Source organism: Fopius arisanus, unplaced genomic scaffold, assembly GCF_000806365.1.
Source record: "Fopius arisanus strain USDA-PBARC FA_bdor unplaced genomic scaffold, ASM80636v1 scaffold00040, whole genome shotgun sequence".
NCBI lineage: Eukaryota > Metazoa > Arthropoda > Insecta > Hymenoptera > Braconidae > Fopius > Fopius arisanus.
This window is the reverse complement of record NW_011887779.1, coordinates 456,209-476,454: the sequence shown is the minus strand read 5'-3', so window position 1 is coordinate 476,454 and position 20,246 is coordinate 456,209. Positions and strand designations below refer to the sequence as shown.

The window sequence follows — 20,246 nt, the reverse complement described above, 5'->3', positions numbered from 1 at the left end:
GAAATGAAGAAGATGTTAATGTTAATACTCATGAAGAATAAATCTCGTTGATCTCTTAATTATCGACAGGAACTCTCGGGAGAGAGAAAAGGGAAAAGGATACGCCAACCCATCAAGGAATTACTGGTAACAGTAGTCGCGTAATCTTAGCCATCCGGCTTGTTTGTTAAATAATATCATTGCCACCACCTGATTCCATTAAAAACTCGATATCAAATTGAAAAAAAAAAATTGCACACAGACTCATAAAGCGGTTGATTTATTATTAAAAATTTTTGGTGAAAAATTGTTAAATGAATTTGTCTGGAGCTTTTCCACGGATTTATTTCGATTGTTATAAGTATCAATTGTTTAATTATTGATTCAATTGTTTATTAATTAATGCTTGTCATGTTTCAGCGATTTACTGCATTTTTCCAGGTATTTTTTAATATTTATTATTATTACATCATTAATTTGGGATTGGAATTTTTGAAGAATTTAGTTATTGATTCATATTAATTAATAAATATTCAGTGGTGAATCTCTTTGATGTAATTCTGTCGGTGGTAGCAGGAGTAATATTTGAAATCAAAGTATTTTCAGTGGATTTGTCTGGACGAGTGCCAAGAGAGAGGTAAGTTTTGCCATCAAAATGGCACTAGAGTATGAGAGATTTATTCAGCAGCTGACTCAGCTCACCATTTCTCAGCACTCTCAACTGAAATTCCTAATTGACAGTCACCATGTTCCACCACGATTCTCGTCACATCATCTCCTGCTTTCGTAAGCCGAAAATTCACGACGAATTTCTCCTGCAAGAGAGACCAAAGCAAAATGGAACACCCGCGGAAAATCAGTCTCAACTCATTCTCAATCATTTTTTCATTTTTTTCATTAAATAAATATTAAACTCCCAGTGTTTTTTTTTACTAATTTTTTTTTAATTCTACATAGGTTTTCTTATTTTTTTATTCATCAACATTTCACACCTCATCCTCTCACTTTTTAATTCTGATCGTGAAATTAATTATGGGGAGATTTAACCTTTTTTTAATCGATTTTAATCGATCGAGTTTAATAAAATTTTGGAAATGTTGGATAATCGATTCTTATGATCGATTTCGTAGATTTCGAGGATATGATAATTAAAAATCCATGAAGTGAGATTATCTCCGTACCTCTTCGATATTATAATGACATTCAGTGTCTATTATCGTGGGTCTCTACGTCAGGATGACCTGCAGGTGCCAACAAACCCAGGATTACCCCCGGTAATCTAGTTAACATGTGTTTCTTTTTTATTTATTATTACGCTGTGTTGTATGGTGAGGTAAACTCGGTTATGTGAAAATTTAATAGGAAGCCGAGTAGCAAGAGGAAGCCCTTTTGATAATACTGAATATTCATGAGTACATGAGAGAACAATTTTTTACAATAATAATTATAATAACAATAATAATAATTGTAGAGATATAGTAAAAGTTATTGTTTGCCACCGAAAATAATTATTTTTTCAAAACGAATGCATGATTTATATAAATAAATTGAAAAATCTATAAATTTTTGAAAAAAATTACAAAAAAAAAATTTGAAAAACCAAAAATTAAAAAAAAAAATTTGGAAAAAATATAAATAAATCGAAAAATCTATGTATTTGTTTATATATATTTATAATACAATTTTTACATAACAATTGATTTTTTTTTAATTGAACTCTGATAATTGATTATGTATTTTCATTATAGTATGAAAAATCATAAATATTGTTATTATTTTTTTATCGGATACATTTTTGCCTTTTCCTTTCGGTTGTTTCTTTTAAAAATTCTTATTTTTGGTTAATTCTTTTTTTTTTTCGGTTTCCCATTCTTTTTTTCTTTACCCGGCGGCGGGCGGGGGATTTTTTTTTTCAAACGAATATCTGTTATACCGAGCGACGATAAGATAGACTAATTAAAAAATATAAACAGGTTAAAAATGAAAAATTTATGAATGAATTCTTGAAAAGCATTAGCCCGTCGAATCGATATCTCCCACAGTCCTTGAAAATCGTGAATATTTCCATTAACAAAACAATTATTTACGTAATCTAAAAATAAATTGCGTAATATCGAATTGCGCTGGGTCACGATTGTCACACTCGATTGCTAGTCCCTCGGAAGGTTCTTGGAAAGCACTTGATTAATAAATAAAAAATACTCAACGACAACATTTGTACGGTGGATTTTATCGAACTTGAAGGGGATCGATTGAGAAACAAATGACTTGGATTGTCAGTCGCGCCATTTCCGTTGCCGGACAGTCATCGTTCAGCTGTTTCAGACGATCGCTTCACCTATCTCCAAAAAATATGGTTATTGCTGTCAGTTTCACCGATTTTAACAATTTCCGTTGCTTTGGTTGTCTTTATAAACATTTATTTAAATGGTTTATTGAATTTTTCACAGGTGGGTGATTCTGTTCCTGACGTGGATCTTTTTGAGGACTCCCCCGCCAACAAGGTCAATCTTTCCAAGGTCGCCACTGGAAAGAAAATAATTGTTTTTGGAGTTCCAGGTGCATTCACTCCAGGATGCTCAAAGGTAATGAAATTAAATCACTTGATCATTCATTTCTCGATTGTCTAATTATCATTTTAAATAGTTTAGAGGGTTATTAAACCTAAAGACAATGTTTCAAGTCATGTACTGTCTGTTGATTTAATTTGGAAATCAACACGATGTACTAATTATACCAATTATTTAGATTATTATTTAATTAATTAGCAAGGAAATAATAATGCTGACAAAAATGGAAATTGTATCCAACTTGTATTTTTTTTCAGACACATCTCCCTGGTTTCGTCCAGAAAGCAGATGAGTTAAAGTCTAAGGGAATTTCTGAAATTTTCTGTGTCAGTGTGAATGATCCATTCGTGATGGGTGCCTGGGGAAAGGATCACAAGGCTGATGGCAAAGTAAATATTCACCTAAAAAAAATATTTATAGTCCATGAAAAATAAATTCTCATTTAATCTGACAATTAACTGGAGCTCTAGGATAAAAAGTCGATCATTAAACTGAGGAAATGATGTAATTTGTAGTGGATGTGGTCGTCTATAAAAATATGAAATTGATGATCAAAAAATTTATTGGTTTTCTGTGAATAGGTGAGAATGCTTGCCGATACAAATGGCGAATTTGCAAAAGCAGCAGATCTTGCCATGGACCTTCCAGTCCTCGGTGGAACTCGATGCAAGCGTTTCTCAATGGTCGTTGAAGACGGAGTAGTCAAGGAAATCAACGTCGAGCCAGACAACACCGGCCTCAGCTGCTCCCTCGCCGATCACATCAAAGTTTAATAAAATATCCGTTCAATAAATCCCTGGTTTATCATTATTAATTCTGCAATCATGTGGTAAAAGGTAAGCACTAGCTTTCAGTAACTCTTTCGGAAATATCTACTACGAAACTCTTGATTTTTTCTAGATATCAAGACCTGCAAAAAGAATTCCCGAAATTTCACTATCTCAGAGATATTTCCGAAAAAATCGTCGAAGAAACTTTTTATTATTTTTTTTTACTGCACTATTGCTGAAGTAATAAAACACTAGATTACACCACGTTATCACTGCAATACACATATCGGTGTAATTCTTTCATAGACATATCTCAACACCGTTGTCAATTTTTCGGTTATCCTTACACATTTAGATCTTTCCTAAATGAATTAGATTGTACTGAATAAATGACAGAGTGTACTATACAATAAAGTTTAAAAAAAACTACATCTTCATTTTCCTGAATTTAATTTACGAAATAAACATTTTTTTAAAGAACCTCCTCTTTGTAGTTTCTTGATTACTTTACAAAGGGAAAAATTTGAATAAATTATAATCCATTGAAGATTTATCTTTAACTTACCAGTGAATGATACACCATTTTTCCTCGTATTACGCAAATCCTCTAGGTGTGTAATCATAGAGGAGGGGACGGGCCTTATCGTTTGGTACTAAAATGGTAGTTACTGCGGGACTTTTGTTGAGAACTCACGAAATGTACGCAGTTGACGAACAATTTCTTCAATTACACCTGTCGTTGTTTCGAATCAAAAGTGAAATACTTATAAATATGAGAACATGTCAATATACCAAGTGCATCGAGGTTTGATGTCACACAGAAATCATGAGTCATGTGAGTTGAAATGATTTTCCTATAATCGATTTATTAGATCTGCTTCACGTATGAAGCATATGACTACAAAATTATTTACTTCAAATATACGAAAAAAACATAAGCACAAGTAGAAAAGAATGATTAGATCTTTCGATATAAAATGTTCACTTATTTACATACAAATTAACCGATATGAACATTTTCTTTACTTTCAACCATTTTTTTTTTCTAACTAATGGAATAGAATATTACGTACAGGTTGATAAGGAAAAAATGGAGAGTCACGTAGAAGTGAAACGTGAAGTCTGGCATAACAAATACTCAGATCATTAGAATTATGAAGTTGTAAATAGAAAGAATCTAGAAAAAATGGTTTCAGAATAATTTCACAAAGACATTTTCCGTGTTCTTTCGAGTTTAGTCCCTGATCTCGCTCCGTCCATCAATCAATTTCAGATAAACAAACACGATCTAATTCAATTAATTGAATAAACATTATTTCGTTTTTTTATGACTAGTCAGGAGACTTTATTTTGAAAAATTCTTGCTAGTGCGTAAAAGATCTCTTAATATTCTTAATTATATATTGTTTTTCGAGCCGTTCAAGTTTTTCAAGTTTACCACTTGACAGAAAAATTTTAAACCTCACGAATTTACTGAAAAATACTGAAAAATATTTCGATTCATTTCTTCACAAACCTCCCAAATAATCTGCTGAATAATCGCCATTAATTCCGATTCTCTCAATGAAGGCTAATTAAATCATTATGAAATCTATTATCACCATTAGCTCTATCTTTTGGTTCGAATGGCTCTTCTTCAGCATTTTCAAATGATTCTCGATTGATTTAGAACACTGGAATGTCATTGAGCCCCAGAAGGGGTGGTGTTGATGGCAGATCAGTACGAAGATGATCCGTAAAGTTATACGTTATGACCTTTACTGCTATGTAACCACCACTTCCATCACGACCCTTGTGGAAGACTCCAGCACCTGCCAGAGGGAAAGGGGGATTTGTTACCACTGGTTGAATATCCAAGAAAGGTACCGTTGTTTGTCCTGCATCTTTTCCTAAATCAGTCGGACCGAAATTGAGGAATTGATTGGATTTCGAGTCTGGGAAATTCGGGGCTGTAATGCGAGTTGGAATGTCCGGCTTATTCAATTTCAATTCAGTCCTCCTGTCGTTGTCGTGGGGATCATTGACGTCAGTCTTATCATTGCTGATCCATCTACTCTTGTCTGTCGGCTTGATCAACTGTCCAGATGTGAAATTAAATGGTGTGACCCGAATTTCAAAATTCAAGTGAGCTCCGACCATTCTCCACCTGACACCTGAAAAATTATTCCCAAAGAAATTTCAATATCAGTAATACCATTTTAATAACGTGTCGTATAATATTTTTCCGGCAGAATATTTTCTTGCGTAATATTTAAAACAGCGATATTTTGGAATAATATTTTGTTCATTAATATTTACAGGTGTTACCTCACCTTCAACACTCATATTAGTATGAATAAATATGCAAATGAATTCCTATCTATAAATTCGCGACCACAGTACGAATAAACCCGTTAATAGTGACTCACCAGTTAGAACATGACTCTCAGGTGCGAATAGATCATCGAGATCAATAGCCCTCTTTTCCCACGACAGTGTATGAAAATCCCTGCCATTGACAACATTTCGATCCAAAATAGTGAAATTATCCACTGGTTTCCAATCGACAGTCGACTCATCAATATCACCACGAGGTCCCAAAACCCCTTGCTGAATTTGCATATGAATTATTCCATTCGCTTTGGTCAATTTTAATCCAGTTACAACCCTGAAAATATCGAGTATAATTAATTCAAAGATAAGACTTCTCGTTTGAGGAAGCTGCAGTGTGTGATAACGAGCAAGATAACTCACTTGTTGTTGACAGCATCCGATGTAATGTCCCGCAGATTGAAATAACGTTCTGAACTTGAGTTGTGATCGTCGCAGAAGCACATGCAATAGCTGCAGTGCCAGAATAACCAACGCCACCAGCTATCCACCTTCGTTGTGGGACGTTTACACGTTCCCTTGTTCCCGAATAAATTTCCATTCTCGTACTCGATGTATTCGTATCTTCTATTGCTGCCTTTCACCTGACAAATTTATTTTCAATTAGAACATTCATTAAATTATTTATAAATCATTGTAATTAACCGATGATTAATGAACTGTTATCTGGATATTTATCCGTAATTTCGTTGAATGAAAATATGAAAATTTATAGAGTACACTTGACTCATTCTCTGCAGATTTAATTAATTATGATCATAATTGGCGTATAATTGTTATGAAAATTATCACGAAAAGTAACAGAGAGTATTCTTTTTTTGATAACAATTAATACAGTTGGAGGAAATTCCACTTACTGAAGGACAAATCCACATATCTGAGTCAAAATATTGACAATTGACAACTTTTCCATTACACTTCCTCTGTTGGGAACAGTACAAATTGTCGTAGCATCCGTGGACCCTGGCGTAAGAATAAAAGCCACAGTTTTCACGACAAGTTGACGACGGATTAAGATCCACTTCATTGACTATATATCCTTGGAAGAGTTGCTTCAATTCTGCATATGTTGTGCCTAAAAACAAAAACATCATTCAATGCAAAACAGTAATTACTCCACTCCCAATTTCCATTTATTGTAATGGAATAAAGAGTTTTAATTCTGATCCCAGAATTATAAAAGAACTCCCACTTTCATTTGAATATTTCGATATTTATTCGCAGAATGTGTTAGGTTTAGCTTATAATTCTTCAGTAATTAAAAAAATGATCATTAATTATTGAATTACGCTTTTTCACCTTCTTTATGGACATTGGGATCGCATCGCCAGAAATCTCGGGGTGCAAAAGCCATAGCAATGCGCACAGCTCGTAAACTCTCTGAAGTTCTCGTAGCGTAATCCCTCGCCATCTTTTTCGACTCCTCTTCAAAAGTTCCTGGTGGTCAATACCAAAAAAATTGAATAGAATTCCTAATACTTGAATTTTCACCCGTGAATCATTTCTCCATCCTGTTACGTACCATTCTTATATAAGCGCAGAAGTGTGTAAGAGAACTGCATCATGGCATATCCTTTTACCTCAGCTAGAGCAATTGTCGAGTATAAATTGTATAGCAGCTGCTGGGGGGACTGTTGTTCATTACAAATTTGCGCTGATGCCTCCTAAAATCATTAAAGAACAAAACCATTTATTTCGTTGTTTGCGTTCCTATTCATTGAGCTAAATTATAATTGTAATTGACGTCGTTAACGATTTTTCAACACTAAAATTAATTGGTAACAATAAACTCGTCATAAGAATGATAAATAGTCATTTAAAGTGTGAAGATTGCTCTAGAATTTCCCAGGAAATTTTTTAGAACGTAAAAGTAATTTTTTTTTTTCATTTCACCAGCGAAAAATATTTATAATTTATCAGTAATTCAATGATTCATCAAATCAGTGAATAATCACAGGGATTGAACATTTAATTGAATCATTTGAATATAAAATTACCGGATGCATTAGAAACTGATAGATAAATCGTGAATAATTATCGAATTTTTAATCGTTAATCGGTTTCTTCTCTTACTCGCTGATTATTTTATAATCAGAGCTCACGAAACAGATAGCCTCAAACATTCTAAATAAAATATCGGATTGGAATTATTTTATAAGCATGACGTAGAAAAAGGCGAAAAGCTATCTGGTGGATTCAATTTTTCCGGATTAGATATGGTTTTTATTTAATCTGCATAAATCGAATTCGAGAATGGAATTAATGCCTCCTCATGTCTTCTAATTTTTTATTACAGATTGTAATCCATTTTGCAGAATTATTTTTTTTTCGATTCCTCCAATTCTCCATAATTTACAACCCAATTATTATTTTTTTTTTAATAATTTTTTTAAAAATAATACCACCCAATTAATTCCCTTAGAAAAATTAAGAACAAGAATTCTAATAGCAATAAAAACGTGAGAAGTATTGTTCCATAATTACAAACAAATTATTTCCTTGAATCCGTAATTACTAAGATAATTACTCAACTAAAAACACAATAGCTAAATTCCTCCGTTTATTACTTCCCCCTCTTCCCAATTTGTGAAAGTTCTCCAAAATAAAAACCCGAAAACCTAGTCCCTGGAGAATTTTCCAAATAAATTAAACAACTCCAGAAATAAATTACTCCAAAATTTTGAATATCCAAAAATCTCTCTTAAAATTCACAAATAAAATAATTAACCAACTAGACTACCTCATACGCAGCAATAAATAAATTCTGCTTAATAATAACATCGGATACACGTTCGAGTGTAACTGGCACAGCGAAATTTGGATCGTTGAGAATAATGTCAGCAAAATCGACCCAATCCTGAATATTGATGACCTGTCCATCCATAACAGCCTGATGCAACTTCTCCCTAAACCTGGAGTACAATCCATTAACACTCCTCATTTCAGATTGAATCCTGGCCCACAGCCAGAGGGAATTCAGCGAATTGAAGTGTCTGTTCCCAGTGGATGGTGACTGCTCATCCATTTTCGTTCCAAACTCATCATATGCCTGAATGAGACTCATGTAGGTGTCATCACCAGCCCTACGACCTGCCCTGTGATTCCCAGAGCTATCCCTCATCTCCAGAAGATCATTCCTGAGCTTGTCGATGTTGGAAAAATCATCTTTCGATGCCCATGCCACCACCATCAGTGCCAAGTAGAACAGCAAAACACATGGCTTCCCCATGATTATAATCCAACAATTGCCCCACTAATTCACTCCACTCATTGACAACTAGACGACAGACGATTGGGTTTTTAAATATATTTTCGAAAATCTACGCACGCGTAGTGTTAAAAATGTCACTGCTGCAACGAAACAGGGATAGGTGAGTCAACAAATGACGAAAAATGGTTGAATCGAGGTTTCTTTGTCTTTCCAGGAGAACAGAACAGCCTAGCTCTGCAGAATTTTCTATTTTTATTGTTCTTGGTTTTCTCACTCATATGAATCAACTGGTGTCCATGACATACACCATTAAAATGAAGTTGTCACGATAAATCGGTCAGAAATTTTCATGGTGAATGTGTCTATTTTTTATTCTCACTCTACAATTTAATGATATTTAAATATTATTTAAATATTATTTTATTTGTTGATTTGTGGCACGAGTTTTTGGGGAAAATATCACTTTCGTATTTAACGAGCAAACATTCAACATGAAGTGTACACGGCAATACGAGTGGAACTGACGTCTTGGACTTTACAGTTTTATCCCCACCTTTTTTTTGGACGAGAGGGAGAGAGGGTGAGGTATGTCTTTGTTGCTGAGGGGAGTGCGAGAGTATGACGCGGTGTATGTAAACGGTATTGCCCCTTTTTTTTATTCGCCACTTTAGGACCATTCAGATGGTACTCAAGTTGTTAGTTATACTTTGTGCATTGTTAATGCATAATTTTGCATTCAACAATGGAGAGATTCACTGAAAAATTATGGAATTCATTAATTTTTCGCACTTTCATTTCTCAATTCTGTTGCGAAGCATTTTTTTTACCAGTTTTTAACCGATTTCTCGAAATTGTAGGGAGATAATTAAATTTTTATAAACACCTTTTTGTAGCTCTCACATTTTTTTATGAAAAATGTATCAGCAAAAAAATCGACGTGGTACTTTAATCTGGAGATATTGGGGAAAAACTAGTCTTGAAAAAATTTATTTATCCTACCACTTGTTTGCCAATTCGCTAGTAAATTATTATTGAAAATTGGAGAGAAACTGGAATTAGCGAGAAGGAAATTGGAGAAAGGGGATTGTTTATGCAAAATCTAGGGAATCCGTAATTTTCTAGAGACTTTTACTGATTGAATTTTGAAAAAATGAAGTTATGTTTTTGAAAAAAATCATTGTTCTTCGGTTGTTACATCATATGTCGAATGAGTGGCAGATTGTTCCATTGAAAATTATTTCAGCTGCACGAATGTTCTTGTGACATTCCCTCGCGGAATCACTCGGATGATTAGATGATTAATGGAAGGCACTGTGCAATTTATCACGATCTACTAATCCGGAAATGATACAGAACATGATAATGCGGTGAATTCACACTCACACTGATAGATTTTTCGATACAATTTTCAGTCGCTCTAATATTATGATTTTCTGAAAAATCCTAATCCTAAAATCCTAAAAAAAAAATGGATAAATTTTATTTTTCAATGTCCCAAATCTCCAGCCCTTATTTTCCACATATTTTTCTCAACCTATAAATTTTTCCAATAATTAATCACGCATAACAACAAAATGAATCATGATTTAAAAATCCGATATTCGAATTGCTGCCCGGAAAATTAGAAATCCTAACAGAAAAAACTGTTAATTTCGTATATAACGAATATATCACCAGTAGAAAAAGAAAAATATATGATAATATAATTTACCTGTGAATAACGTGCAAGTTGCACCAAAATGCTGGTGTCAAAATTTCCAGAAGTTGCACCAGGTATCAGCAACCGATGAATGGAGCTCAGCATATCGGGTAGATTGCCATAAGCAGTGGAAACACAAGATTCAGCAAAATCATTCATAGTGTACCCCTCATACTTGACGACAGACATGGAATACTCAGTGAATTGGCTGTACAAATCATCGATTCTCCCCAAATATCGATTGAGCTCGTGGAGACTCCTATCCATCTGTAGCCTGCGAGGCATCTCCTTCAGCAGAACATCAACGATTTCTTGAGCTCGTTGATTAATCTTCAACCCAATATCATCTAGTCTCTGATTAACATTAGTTATCCGCTCCATGAGTTTCCTCTCCATTTTCTTAATAAACGGAAAATTCAATTCACTGTCATTAATCGAACCCTTTCTGATCCACTCTGCAGACTCCAGGGTACCAATGCCGATCTCTCGTCCCAGCTGAAGGACCTCCCGGATATCCCCAAGATCGAGACTGAACGAAGAAGTTCTCTGTCCATGAATCACTACCAGAAGGACAAAAATCACAAAATTCTTTCCCATTTTATTAATTCCCTGTCTATCCCCAGAGTGACCAATAATTATTGGTGCAGGAGAAGCTGTCCAAGGTACCACCAGAAGGTCGTTGAACCATCCAAAATGGTCTCCTCTTTTCAAAGAAAAATGAAAATTAATGGAGAGTACGACGAATGAACTATGGAGCCATGAATACTGAATTCTACTAACTCTTCTTTCTGATCTTTCGTTCAATTTATCTTTAAAATTCCGATAGTACGGTGAATGTGTTGGTTCCTTCACGAATCGTACGATCGTCGATTCGAGTAAATGGAATCGCTTCTGTAGAACTCACCATTGGTGTAAGATACCACAAACTGTAATTTCTGTTGAATATTATATTATTACAGAGAGACGCCACTGGACGCGATTTCCTTTGACCAATAGCAAACGATTGTTCTGACGTTATTTTGACAGGAGATACTGTTTTCATTTTAGGTGATCATATGATCATGAAGAGTCAGGATTATAAACCATTTAGCGAATTTTTTTTTTCGCGCTCTTGGGATTTTTAAACATCGCGAAGTTTTCCAATTTTTTTAAATCCTTCAGACATTCGTTTGGCATTTCTATTTAAATTTGGTGTGGGGTTAGGTTGGTAGGGGCCTGGCAACACTGTTTTTTATGAAAATAGAGGGAAAACAGCCGTTACAAATAAGTTGGAGAGAAGCATCGGAGAGTGGAGTTGTGCCAGTACTTTTCAACAGTGATTTATTGGGGATTTATCCGAGTTTTTACGGTTTATTTGATTTCCTGAGGTGGATAATTAGGGAGAGTACATTAAACTCGTGGAGGGTTGAAGCTGTTGGAAAATTTGGTGGAGAGAATTGTACGGAGGTACGTAGACACGTGTTTTTGGTTAGTTTGTCTAGGCGCCAAACCTCTGACTATTCTATTTTCTTTTGTTTGGGGAGACTCGAGAAAAAACGAGGGGAAATAATTTTTAGATCTGTTTAATACTGAGAATATCGCAAACCGTTATTTATTTATAGTATTTTGTGTTTTCACAAATTAAAAAGGAGAAATTCATATTTACGATATTTTTTTTTTATGGATAAATGCAGGACAATGTTAATGCCGTATTTTTGTAATTGTACTTCAATATTTTGAGCGTTCAAAAAATATATATTTAGTATTTCAAAATGAATTTTGAATGCAAATTTCTCAAAGATTATACAATCCAATGAATTAAAAATTATGGCAATAAAATTTCAAAGTCAAAAAATCTTCCGAAAATTCGTCGAAATTCATCGATTGAATCTCTTTAAAATATAATTCATCAGTAATGTAAATGCGATAAAGCTCTTCAAAATTCTCTTTTTTCTTTCAGCCAAATCTCATCCCCTCCACAGCAAGATGTCGTCAACAGACAGTGGAGTGGTAGAAATTCAAACCCCCAGCATTCAGAAGCGTCTCTTCTCGAGTGGTAGCTCCTCCAAACGCAAGCTTTTCCAGAATTCAAACCCCCCACCACCCCTCACTCAATCCGGTTATGATTCTGATCTAGGTCCCATGTCCCCAATAGCTCACTCTGACCATAGTAGTGTGACGAGTTCCCCAGGTCGGTCCTACCACTCTCCCTTCACAACCCCAGAATGTTCGCCAAAATCCCAATCACACCAGTGGGATCGTCTACGTCCCTTGACTCGTGATAACTACAGACTGTCACCCTTCAGCGCCCTCAGGAAGACAACCCGCGATGCACGATCATCTCCGAGACGTCGACTGCCTTCTGCCTCACCCAGATCCCTCCCAGGGACCCCCAAACGCAGCAAACGCCCTGAGATTATTCCAGGAACGCCTGAGAGCACTGAAAACATGATAACAGATGATGGGATAATTCCAGAGACTCCCCAGAAGGATAATGACATAACAGACACCCCGAAGAGAGCGAGAAACCCTGAAAAGAAACTAATAACTCCTCTGGGTTCTGTTTGCAAGAGTATCATTGTCCCACCTCTGAATCGCAGGAAGTCCTTGGGGCCTCAGGACTCAGACGATACGTCTTCTCCTGAAAGAATCTCGCAGAAACGACATCTGAATGAGGATCATCCCCACTCTGCAGGATCCAAACTCATGAAGACCGATGAGTTCTCAACGATTCCAAAGGCTCGGGCGTCACTTTTCCCTGAGGCTAAAAATGAAAACACTCGACCAAACATTACTCTGAGCACCAAGTCGTTCTACAGTAAGGCACCTGAGGATGGTGGGAACAGGAGATATTCCATGTGCTTCGGGTGGAGGAGCTCTGAAACCAAACCGAAGAAAAGACACAGCCTACCTAATCCTGGAAGACGATCTGGAGGGCACAAGAAGCAGAGGTTTGGGGAGATCAATGCTGGTGTCACTCATGGCATCAAGAGGCCGAAGCCCAAAAAATCATTAGCCAAGAGCAAGTCTCCGAATGAAAAGGAGAAGATGGATGAGACGGTGCGTTCTGATTCTAGTCCTGAAATTAAGAGGATGAAAGAAGAAAAGAGACGAGGGGACACTGGAGTCAATGTTCTGAAAGTTATTCCGGCGTTGGAGAGACCTCCGTCACCCGTTGCTGATCCCACTAAGAGGTTCTTCAAGACCAACAGGATGATGAGAACTCAAAATGTTGCGACAGTGACGGTTAATAAGAATATTAAACTGAAGGTGGCTGATGGAAAGATCAAGCTGAATGAGAAAAAGAATATGGTGAGACCTGTTATGAAAAAACCTAGGATGGAGGTGACTTTTGATGCTAATGATTTGACGGTGGATGATGTTGAGGTGAATGAGATCCAGCAGAATAGTGTTATGGATATTTTGAGGGTGCTAGAGGATGACTGGGGGGATGATGAGTATGACAGCATGGGGCCTTTGGTTAATAATCAAGCGGTTCTGACGAGTAGCGTGATGATGTCTCCTGGGAGTGTTCTCAGTGATATGACTTCTTCCATGAATATTGAAGATCAGGGGGCAGAGAGTGGAGATAAATATTTTCCGTTGTTCAGCAAAGGATTCAAACCATCGTTTGATGAATCTTTCGATAAGAAATCAAACAGAGGTGTGAAGAGACAGGCCTGGCAGCTCTCAGCGAAAGCTAATGGGGGTATTGATCAGTACCAACTCGATGCCGGACAGAAACGATTTGGAACAACTCAATGTCTCGATTGTGGAATTGTTTATCAAATTGGAGAGCCAGAGGATGAAAACGCTCATTTGAATTATCACAATAGTTTTAAAATTCTCAAGTTCAATGGCTGGAAAAATGAACGAGTCGTGATGGAGGATCCGGTCACAAGCAGTCGTATTATTACTATTGAGAAATCAGATCCAAAGAATTATTGGAAGAAGGTCGAGGATGTTCTCGCTGTTGTTGATCGTGACTTGGGGTTGGCTGATATGGAATTGACAGATTATCATGACAAGAAGATTTATCTCTATGTAAGGAATAAAACTATCCTGGGGGTTCTTATCGCTGAGCCTGTCAAGACTGCCCACAAAATGATTGCTGAACTCGTGGAGTTCGATTGCTGCTCGACTGAGGATACTCCTGTTAAATGTGGAGTCAATGTTATTTGGACTGCCATGAGTCATCGAAGACAACATATTGCTACAAAATTGCTCGATGCTCTTAGGTATTTGAAAAATAAATTCTAGTCTTCTTTAAAGTTGTGGAAAATTCAAATAATGATGAACTAGTCGTAAGTTAATGAGTAATTAATTTTGCAATGATATATGGGAATATTTTTGTATTTGGAAATTAGGAATTAGAAATCGGAAATTATCTGTGGGAATTTCTGTAAGTTTTTTAATTGGAAAATTGAAACAGAAGGATTTAATATCTCAAATATAGCTTTAATGTATTTCTGCCAAAATTATATTTTTAGAGGAAATATAAAGTGTGCGTTTTTTTTTTGTTGCAGAACGAATTATTTTTATGGATACATTCTAACTCTCGAGGATATTGCTTTCTCCATGCCAACTCCATCAGGAAAAATCTTCGCTGAGAAGTACACGAAGACTGGCAATTTCAAAGTCTACAGTTAGACTTTTTATTGAATACTTTTCTAGTTCTTAATGCTTTTTTACCTGAAAAATAATATTTTATGCCATTTTGATCCCAATGACTTTCATACAACCTCCTTGGTTTTTTTTTCAATTTACAATTGAATATTTATTTTTTTGTCTCCATTAGTTCTATCAGTAATGAGAACTCATGTCCATTTTATGTAAACCTCCTCGAGGAATAATTTAGGCAACAATATTAGACGTAATTCGCCCTAGTATTCTTTGTTTATTTTTGTACGAAAAATGAATATATGAAATACAAACTTTTTAAGTAATAACCACTTCTATACAGCATATGTTTTCCTTTATATATCTGTTATACCTTTTCATATGTTGCCCTCATTATGAGTTACAAAATATTATGTAACAATAGAATAACTTCTATGCTTTCTTCCTGTTTCAATAAACAGAGAAATACCCAATCGTCAAAGTCTCAATAATTTTTCTCACTGTCGAGTCGGCTTTGTTATATTATTCAACAACAATATTTCCCAACTTACCATAAGCATCGGTATATAAGATAAATAAAAGTCTCTGACTTAAAAAAAAAGTACGAACGAAAAAAATAATAATCCTTATTAGAAATAACGTAAATCACAGGTGTCGTACTCGAAACTGAAAATATTTAGCTTTCACTAGTTAAAAAGTGAATTTACTCCTCGATTGAGATTCTGCATGAAATTTTTTACAGCTGGATATGTTAAATGACAGAAACTCATGTTTCCTATTCATAAATAATGAAAAACGAGTTTTTAATAACCCATTTGCTACTGGATAACTTTAATTCTCCGTTATATTTCGCACGAGAAATTAATTCCTGGAATTTCCCATCTAATTGTAATTGTGAAAAATTACAAAAAATGTCATGCACAAACCCAATAATTTATGCATAAATTATGAAAAACGGTAAGCCTGAAATCTCAGTCATCCAACTTAACGATTAACTTGTCCTGAAGTGTGAATATAAAATCTAATTTAGAATCCTCATAAATGGTGAAAATTACCATTTGTCTCGCCTACCGCCACCTCTGCCACCTCCTCTACCACCACCTCCATAACGTCCACTGCCTCCTCCATAGGATCTCACGTCGTCCCTCTCCTCTTCCTTCTTCTTCTTCCATACTTGGTACCTCTCAGCCATGCTGTAAAGTTCGTCAGGTATTTCCTGGCTGGCCTCCTCGAGGATGGCAATGAGTTCCTTGGCAAGTGCCCAGTCACCCCTGGAGATGAGGCTTATGCTCTCCCCTGTCCTGCCAGCACGTCCAGTCCTTCCGACTCTGTGGACGTACTCTTCAATATCCCTGGGGAAGTCGTAGTTAAAAACATAGGTAATATCCTCGATATCGATACCGCGAGATGCGACGTCAGTGGCGAGAAGAATTTTAACATCACCCGTTTTAATGTCTTCGAGGGCTTGCTCTCGGTCAAGCTGATCACGCCCTCCATGAATACTCTGGCATTGAACCCCAGCAAGAGCGAGTTCACTCGACAAATCATCAACTCGAGTCTTTCTCATGAAGAAAACAATGACTTTGTCATCCTTCTTCATGGTATCGAAGAATTCTCGAAGGATATCAGTCTTCTCCTCATCCCTACAGATGATAATTGTCTGCTTGACAGTGTGAGTGGCAGCAAGATCTAAGGATCCAACACAGACTTGAATGGGATCACACATATAAGATTGGGCAAGCCTGCGTACACCTTGAGGCCAAGTGGCACTGGTCATAACGGTCTGACGATCAGGACGAACGTCCAGCAGAGTCTTGCGTATCTGAGGCTCGAATCCCATATCCAGCATTCGATCTGCCTCATCCAGTACAAGATACGTTACATCTGTGACGTTAAGGGAGCCACAATTAACGAGATCGTTTAATCTTCCTGGTGTCGCTATTACAATGTCAACACCTTTGTCGACTTTTGCCATTTGTTCCTGGCGTGATCCACCACCGTAAACACAAACTGCTTTGATATTTCTGTACTCGTATTTGCTTACTTCTTTAGCAATCTGCTGTGCTAATTCGCGTGTTGGCGCCATGATGAGAACGTTTGGTCCTGCCTTCTGATCACGAGCAACCGGTTGTCCATCGATATGAATCATAGCTGGCAGTAAAAAGGCAAGGGTCTTTCCAGTTCCAGTCTGGGCAATGCCAATCATATCCCTGCCACTGAGGAGAATAGGCCAGGCCTGACACTGAATAGGACTAGGTTCAGCAAATCCAGCCTTTTTTATTTCATCAAGAATTTCAGGGTAATTATGAAATGCCTGGTGGAATGCTGTAATTGGATTGGGCACTTTGAAAACTTCGCCCTCCTTCTCGAACACTCTGCGACATTCGATATTATTCTTGCTTGCACGAATCTGATCAATGGTCTCATCAGTGAGATCTCGTACCTCTGGCAGCTCCACGTAGAAGTCTTTCTTCATAGGCTTGAGGTTTTTCCAACGCTCCTCCTGAAATTTCGTATGTTCTTCGTTGGCTTTTGTCCAATCGAAGTCTCCAAAGTCTAAGATATCAGGTTCCCCAGTAGCTGGGGCTGCTGGAGCTGAAGAGGAGTGATCTGGTGCACGAGAAGAAGCTTCGTTGCTTGTCTTCGTAGTGTGCCGAGAGGAGGAGTATGAGGATGACGATTGAGACTGCTGATCTCCAGTTAGTTCCTCTATGAGAGCTTTTGCACGCTCCTGGGACTCCTTGTCACCTTTGATATTCACCGAGGCGTCTCCTCCGTGGGATGATTTATCAATCTGTAATAAAAATGATAAAATTTGAAGGTTTAATTACAGAAGGACTTGAAATTCGAAAATTTTTCGCGTCCTCAAACGAGAAATTAATAAAACTCTATTTTTTAAATAATCTTTTCCTTGAGTACGATGAAATCCATCGAGACACTACGAAAAATTCGTAAAAGGCTTTTACTCAAAGACTATAGATTCCGAGATACTCGTATCGTATTTGTAAACAACTTTTTTCCCCTATCATTCCTTATATATGTCCTTGAAAAACTGAAAAAAATAAATACAAGAATAACTCCCAACAATTGGGGTATTGTAATTATTTTTCCAGGACTAGCCATCCAGCCACGATTGATTGTAATTAAAAAATGCGACGAATAAAAAATAATGGTTTTAACATAATTTCTTCTCTTACACTTATTCGAGCTCCACTCTCATCCTGGAGTTCTTTAATTTTGGATCCCCCACGACCAATGACTTTTCCTACCATCTGCTGAGGTACATAAATCACCAAATCGTCCTGTCCAGAATTATAACTTCCATTTTCTCGGCGAGAATTCTGTCCATCTCTTCGATTGTATCCATCATCCCTTCGATTATTGTAACCATTTTCTTCTCGATTATTGTACCCCTTTCCTCCACGATTGTTGTAATCATTTTGTCGACGATTATTATATCCATCATCCCTTCTGCCACCCCTCGTCGAATTCTTCCATTCACGTGCCCCAAAACTGCGTCCTTGATTGTGACAATCCCCACTCACAACACCTGGACTGTCTTCCCATTCATCAGCCATTCTGCAACAATTCCAAATAATTATTATGAATAACCATCGCCTAATTATCTGCTGTAAAAATTCAATTATCTCATCAAAATAATTGCCAATTATTTCAGGTTATAAAGTAATCGAAAAATTTTGTCATGCACTCTCAAAAATTTACGCCTCAAATGCCGGTCTTCTCACATTTTTCTACGTCGCTGTTTCATCATGAAATTTCAAGATCAATCTTGAAATAAATCATTTCAAATAATGGGGTTGTCATTGAAATTGAACTAGACTGATTTCAAAGGACGGGAAAAAAAAATAAAAGTCGAGGAGAAGAAAGTGATTACCTGATATTCAAAGTTTGGTATTCGATGGATGATATTTTTTCAAGCGAACCTAATTCTGAGCAATGGCTACTGATCAGGATCCTTGGATCACTGATGAAATTCGCGGGAATCCCCCTATCGGCGTCTCTGTACGTTTCCACGGAAAAGTAGAGAGGGAAGGTGAAAAAATAAAGATGGAAAATGTCCAATGGACCGATTTTCTCGCGCAACAATTCTAGAAATCTAGAAGAGGATTGACCAAAGAGGATTGACTGAACTAGAGGCTTAGTTCTGGGGATTTGAGTGACCCCAGCGGCATCGTAGTATTTTACCCCAAGAGAGGGAGGGCGCCACACACAATGGGGGTGAAAAATTGAAAAAAGGAAAATTTTTCAAAAAAGTATCACAGGAGCATAAAAATTGAGGAGGTATTCACTGAAATTTGAAATTTAGAAATTTTTCGAAAAGTATCAGGGGAGCATGAAAATCGAGGAGGTATTCACTGAAATTGAAAAATTTGAAATTTTTGAAAAAGTATCAGGGGAACATGACAATCGAGGAGCTATTCACTGAAATTGAAAAATTCGAAATTTTCCCAAAAGTATCAGGGGGGCATGAGAATCGAGGAGGTATTCACTGGAATTGAAAAATTTAAAATTTTCAGAAAATAAAATTCACCCAATTGATAGGTCCCTGACAGTGGGACTGCTACTGAGGCAGTTACCGAGTCGACTGACGGGCAGACACCCCACCATAGGGTGCGGCCCCCACTTTCTCTTGGGGTGAGATACTCCCCAGGAACTGAGCCACTCAGTGGGGGTTTGAGTGACCCCACCAGCATTGTACCCCACCTCACCCCAAGAGAAAGAGGGGGAGCGCACCCCACGGTGGGGGTCAGCCCTTCGGCCGACTCGGTAACTGCCTCAGTAGTAATCCCGCCGTCAGAGGGATCGGTCGACGGGATGTATTTTATTTTCTGAAAATTTTTAATTTTTCAATTTCAGTGAGTACCTCCTCGATTTTCATGCTCCCCTGATATTTTTCGAAATTTCAAATTTCACTGAATACCTCCTCGATTTTCATGCTCTCCTGATACTTTTTTGAAAATTTAAAATTTTTCAATTTCAGTGAATGCCTCCTCGATTTTCATGCTCTCCTGATACTTTTTTGAAAA

General features: G+C 36.7%; 4 protein-coding genes across 7 annotated transcripts; 2 read left to right on the top strand and 2 right to left on the bottom strand.

Annotated features, from left to right (window-relative positions):
- The first annotated feature begins 2,003 nt into the window (after positions 1 to 2,003).
- Prx5 (Peroxiredoxin 5) lies at positions 2,004 to 3,748 on the top strand. 2 transcript variants are annotated; one of them, XR_892181.1, is made up of 5 exons: positions 2,004 to 2,344; positions 2,430 to 2,564; positions 2,807 to 2,938; positions 3,131 to 3,385; positions 3,450 to 3,748. XR_892181.1 is itself a non-coding variant. In XM_011304975.1 (4 exons), the coding sequence occupies exons 1-4, from the start codon at positions 2,243 to 2,245 to the stop codon at positions 3,320 to 3,322; spliced, it is 561 nt and encodes a 186-aa protein (XP_011303277.1). In that variant the 5' UTR covers positions 2,004 to 2,242; the 3' UTR covers positions 3,323 to 3,748. The 2 variants fall into 2 exon arrangements, 1 of the variants encoding a protein (XP_011303277.1); XM_011304975.1 differs by having other exon boundaries at positions 3,131 to 3,748.
- Positions 3,749 to 3,816: 68 nt separating this feature from the next.
- On the top strand, positions 3,817 to 15,612 carry LOC105266641 (Establishment of cohesion). 2 transcript variants are annotated; one of them, XM_011304972.1, is made up of 3 exons: positions 3,817 to 4,154; positions 12,539 to 14,816; positions 15,105 to 15,612. In XM_011304972.1, the coding sequence occupies exons 1-3, from the start codon at positions 4,100 to 4,102 to the stop codon at positions 15,226 to 15,228; spliced, it is 2,457 nt and encodes an 818-aa protein (XP_011303274.1). In that variant the 5' UTR covers positions 3,817 to 4,099; the 3' UTR covers positions 15,229 to 15,612. The 2 variants fall into 2 exon arrangements, with proteins under 2 accessions (XP_011303274.1, XP_011303275.1); XM_011304973.1 differs by lacking the exon at positions 3,817 to 4,154 and adding an exon at positions 11,614 to 12,045.
- Positions 4,353 to 11,374, bottom strand: orion. 2 transcript variants are annotated; one of them, XM_011304970.1, is made up of 7 exons: positions 10,612 to 11,374; positions 7,212 to 7,353; positions 6,989 to 7,126; positions 6,547 to 6,764; positions 6,053 to 6,273; positions 5,728 to 5,966; positions 4,353 to 5,472 (listed from the first exon to the last, which is right to left on the bottom strand). In XM_011304970.1, the coding sequence occupies exons 1-7, from the start codon at positions 11,194 to 11,196 to the stop codon at positions 4,985 to 4,987; spliced, it is 2,031 nt and encodes a 676-aa protein (XP_011303272.1). In that variant the 5' UTR covers positions 11,197 to 11,374; the 3' UTR covers positions 4,353 to 4,984. The 2 variants fall into 2 exon arrangements, with proteins under 2 accessions (XP_011303272.1, XP_011303273.1); XM_011304971.1 differs by lacking the exon at positions 10,612 to 11,374 and adding an exon at positions 8,430 to 9,558.
- LOC105266642 (probable ATP-dependent RNA helicase DDX43) lies at positions 15,446 to 19,249 on the bottom strand. The gene is made up of 3 exons (XM_011304974.1): positions 19,094 to 19,249; positions 18,396 to 18,777; positions 15,446 to 17,992 (listed from the first exon to the last, which is right to left on the bottom strand). Exons 2-3 carry the CDS (start codon positions 18,774 to 18,776, stop codon positions 16,250 to 16,252), a joined length of 2,124 nt encoding a protein of 707 aa, XP_011303276.1. The 5' UTR covers position 18,777; positions 19,094 to 19,249; the 3' UTR covers positions 15,446 to 16,249.
- Between the last annotated feature and the right edge of the window lie 997 nt (positions 19,250 to 20,246).